This window comes from Coturnix japonica, chromosome 3 (genome assembly GCF_001577835.2).
Source record: "Coturnix japonica isolate 7356 chromosome 3, Coturnix japonica 2.1, whole genome shotgun sequence".
In the NCBI taxonomy this organism is placed as follows: Eukaryota; Metazoa; Chordata; class Aves; order Galliformes; family Phasianidae; genus Coturnix; species Coturnix japonica.
The window spans coordinates 82,086,916-82,091,490 of NC_029518.1; the positions used below are offsets into that span (position 1 = coordinate 82,086,916).

The 4,575-nt window shown below is 35.7% G+C and overlaps 1 protein-coding gene across 1 annotated transcript in view; it reads left to right on the plus strand.

The window, feature by feature from the left end:
• CSMD1 (CUB and Sushi multiple domains 1) overlaps positions 1-4,575 on the plus strand; it is an 883,217-nt gene that overhangs the window by 644,680 nt on the left and 233,962 nt on the right. Inside the window, exons 8-9 of the mRNA XM_015859302.2 lie at positions 605-692; positions 4,339-4,463. Of these exons, the coding sequence (XP_015714788.1) occupies positions 605-692; positions 4,339-4,463 (213 nt within the window). The remainder of the gene's footprint in view (positions 1-604; positions 693-4,338; positions 4,464-4,575) is intronic.

Consider the following 4,575-nt stretch of genomic DNA (forward strand, 5'->3'; position numbering starts at 1 on the left):
CCCCCTCCCCTCTCCCCTCTCCCCTCCCTTCAAATCCCAAAGGATGTTAAATCTTATTTTCATGTGTGGATATTCAGCTTGGTATAAATGCATTGTTTTGTTTATTGGATTTTTCTGTACATTTTTGGAATATATTCTATCATCTTCAAATTATTTGTTTATTACAGTTTGGACCTTAAATTTGTATATTTCTAGTCTTTTTTTAATTTTTTTGGACTACAATCACAGAGTGGTACATTGCAAGTATTTCAGAAAATGACTTTGGAAATGTTGTTTTTCCTTTCTGAGAAATGCCATGGATGTTAGGGTGTCCATAAAAAGATGACTGACTACAGAAAATCAGTCATTTATTATTCTCAGAAGTAGAATATGTTTGTTGGTGGTGTTTGTTGTGGTTTTTTTTTTTTTCATCATAACAAAAACTAAAGAGTACACCCAGTAAATCAATTCTGTGGGACTTTTTCTGTCAAAATCGATATTCCTCCAGGAAAGAAAATAGGAATATGCCTGTGGCCATATAAGTTAATATATGGGAAAAGTGAAGAGTCATCTTAAAATCTACATGAATATATATATATATATTTTTTTTTTCTTAACTTTTCAGTGACACAGGGTGGGGATGCAGTTGCATCTGATACATGTCCTGATCCTGGAATTCCTGAAAATGGGAAAAGAGTGGGCTCTGACTTCAGGTAGGTACATTTAGTTTTATATATGACCTAGGGGAAGGTATTCATAACTACAGAATATGCATCCACAGACATGCAGTTTCCCAATTTCTTAATGTATTGAGTCTTTGTCAGTATAGTTCCAGTCCATTGCAGGTCCTGATTGTTTTCACTCTTTTTTTTTTTTTCTTTTTTTTTTTTTTTTTTTTTTTTTTTTCTGTTTTGTGTTTTAAATAGTACATTTTGGATCCTGATACTCTTTTCTATATATGAAAAGCAGAACTCTCTGCACAGCATGAAATGTGTGGTGCGAGAATTGTTTGTTTTCCCACTGCTTAGAGATGCTGGAAGTCTTGAGAAACAATATTGTGTCCAATACTTTTTTTTTGTTGTTGTTTTTTGTTGTTACATTCATCTAAAACCAAAAAAAGCTGAAGTCAGATGGACTACTGTGGGGGGAAGAGGAAAGTTTCATTTTCTGGAGGGGAAAAGACAAAAGCCCTCAAGCAAGGCAATTAAATTGCCAGTTCTTGCACAGATGCATAATCCCTCAGAAAGAATGGAAATGAAAATTTTATAGAGATTAGAAGCAATTTTGAAAAGTTTTTTGTAACTGCAGAAAATGTAGTCAGACTTTGCTTTTCAAAGAAATGGCATAATGAAAAGGTGAAGATTAATTTTAAAATGTATTTCTGATTACCCTTCTCCATATTTTTCTCTGTTTACCATCAAATGAAACTGAGAGGTCATGAACAATAAGAATACTGGGAGAATCAGTTGTACACATTCATAATTTCACTACCAACTTGATCCTGGCTAAATGATTTTTAACAAAGAACAAACTGAATTAAGATTTTCAATAAAATAAGCTTTCCAGAAAAATATTTATTGTGTAAGTGTTCTGTGTATTATGATTCAGATTGGGATATACAGTTGCTGCAAAGGAAACTGCACGCTAAAAAGATATAATATTCATTTCCTCTCTGAATATCTGCTGTTTTACTAAAACATATGCAGGTTTTTCATGTTAACTAATGCTTTGAGGAGGGAAGCAACAGTTGGTAGATGACTAGGTAAAAATGAGATACTAAAATACAACTCTTTCTCAATATATGTTGTGCATGTTTGTGCATATTCAGCTGAACAAAACTTGTACATATACAGTTATTTTGGAGAACATTTTGCTTTAGTATCTGTACTAGGTAATATTACTTTATCTCCTCTGCTTCAGTGCTCTCCTCAGTATGTAAAGTGTACATTTTCAATTGCAATGCAATTTACAGTTTTAAAATTCTTCTGAAATCCTCTAAATAAGGTACTTAGTGGAGAGAATAGAAATCAGCTGTTATAAGTGGAAAGAAAAAAAAAGCAAAGATAAAGATATAACCCCCTAAGTGTTTAATGCAAAATTAATTTGCACTGGAGGTGAATTCCCACTCCATTAACTACAGACACAAGAATGATTTCAGCAGGTCAGGAGGCTGAGGATACCTGAGTACATAACACATCAGGTGGATCACAGAGCTGGTTTTGCTCACTCTCAGAGAATATGGAAAATCTCACTGCTGTCTACAAGCTACTTTCCATGAGGGCGTAAGGGAGAGAAAGCTGGATTCTTCTCAGAAAGCAAAGGCAATGGACACAAGCTGGGACATAGGAAATTTCTTCTCGCATATATATATGTAAATACATATGAAAATGAATGTTACTCAAAATATTTTCCAGTCTACTGAAGGACGCGTTGTCAGTGGCACTGATGGAAAGGCAGAGGGTTTATTTCCAAGTCAGCCTGATACTCAACTGATGGAGTGATTACAAGTTTTTTGAAAAGGGTTTCATTCTTATCAGTTTCATTCTTTTTCAGGGGAAGTGATTTTTAGTGACTTGGTTATTTGGATTCGAGGAAGAAAAGTCCCTGAGGACTTTGCAAGATGAATGAGTGCATAATAAATGCAATTTTGAAGACTATAAATTCCCATTTAATTTTTGTGGAAGATCTGAAAATGCTATTTGATGGAGCAAATTATCACCTACAAAACAGTACTTTTCAACATAGTCACCACTGTGATTATATGCATTTTCGCCAGTAACAAACAAAAGCCTGCATGCTATGCTTGTAAAGATCTGCAGCAGTGGAAGTTACCCAGTGTTTCACAGCTGCTAAGGTAGTGGCATTGCTGGGAAAATGTTGCCCACACAGTCCATATTTCATTTAGTCCAAACAGGGAGACAAGTCAGAAGGAGCCATAACCAGAGTGTACAGTGGGTGTGGTCGAAAAGTCCAGCCAAGACTGGCAACATACTCCATGTCCTGGCACCTGGTATTATAGTGTTGCAAGGAAAAGGTTGTTGTCTTCTCTGGACTGACTCTAGAAGTTTGAGCCTTCAGCATAGTCAGTGTTGCAAACATAGAATCATTAGGATTGGAAAAGATCTTCCAGAACATCTGGTTCAATTATCCACCTACCACCATTACTGCTGGCTAAACCATGTGCCTGTACGCTACATCTACTCTTGCTCTTGAAGGGTGGAGACAGGATGAATGCTGATCAATGAGACTGTATTGACTTCTTTCTATAATACAGTGTTAGCTGCTGAGCTTTCTGATTGCTGTCCTGCGATCCCCTGGTGTGTAGTACTCAATGACTTAGAAAGACCAGAGAGAAAAATCTGTTTTATCAAGACACCTTGGTTCACAAAATGAAATTAACAAATAAGAATTTTCAGGAGCAAAAAAGTTAGCAACAGAATTGTTTTTTGTTGTTGTTGTTTTTGGTTGTTTTTTTTATTTTTTTTATGGTTGTGAACAAAGAATATCACAAATAATTGAAATGCTTTGAGGCAGAAAGAAATTAATGGAAGCAGAAATTTTAATTCTCATTTGGAAAACTCACTGACATGCAGCAACTGGATATAAACTGTACATAAATGTTGGTCATCATTCTTCAAAAAAGTTCCAAAAAAGCTACTGTATTTCAAAGTCACAAGTGTAGTAGCAGTACTGAAATCCTATCATTTTGCAAAGTTTTTAGGAGGTAATTATAACAAAATATGGAATTGAATGAAATAAATATTTATTTTAAGTACATGTTGGCAAATTCCTGTATGTAACTGCTTTGGATTTCAGAGAATGTCAAGTTGAAATTATTCATGGAGTAAATCGCACTTGAAAGAACACCAATTACATATTTTTGATGCTTACTTTGAAGTCATTAATAAGAGCATAAAAATTAATATCACAGTTGCATTATATTTCTGATACTATTTCTTAAAATAGTGGACAAAATGAACACAGTGTACTTTTTCCAAATAGTTTAGGATATCTTTTTATGTAGGTAATAATGATCATAGTATCATAGTATCATAGCCTCGTGCGGGTTGGAAGGGACCTTAGAGATCATTGAGTCCAACCTCCGGGATTCGAGCCACCTGTGTAGCAGAGCGGCACTTCTACTACTTGTGCCACAGGGGATTTGAACCTGGGCCCCAGTGTTGCAAAGCGGCATTCCTACCACTGCGCCACCAGGGCACATAATGATGAAGTAAAATTTCCCACCTTGATGTCTTCATTTGGACCTAGAAAAGCTGTAATTGATTTATATGTGTGTGTGTGTGTGTGATTTAAAATATACAGTAATTATTTCCTTTCCCCCCCCCATTTTTCTCCTAGGGTGGGTGCAAGTGTGCAGTTTTCCTGTGAAGATAACTATGTGCTGCAAGGTTCTAAGAGCATCACCTGTCAGAGAGTAACAGATACACTGGCTGCCTGGAGTGATCACAGGCCAATTTGCCGAGGTAGGAACTGTTCCTGGGAATTTTTCCTGAAGTTTGGAAGGGTAATTCATCATTTATGTTTTGAAACGCAATGGAATGATATTTGAAAGATAGCAGAAATCGTGTGGGTATA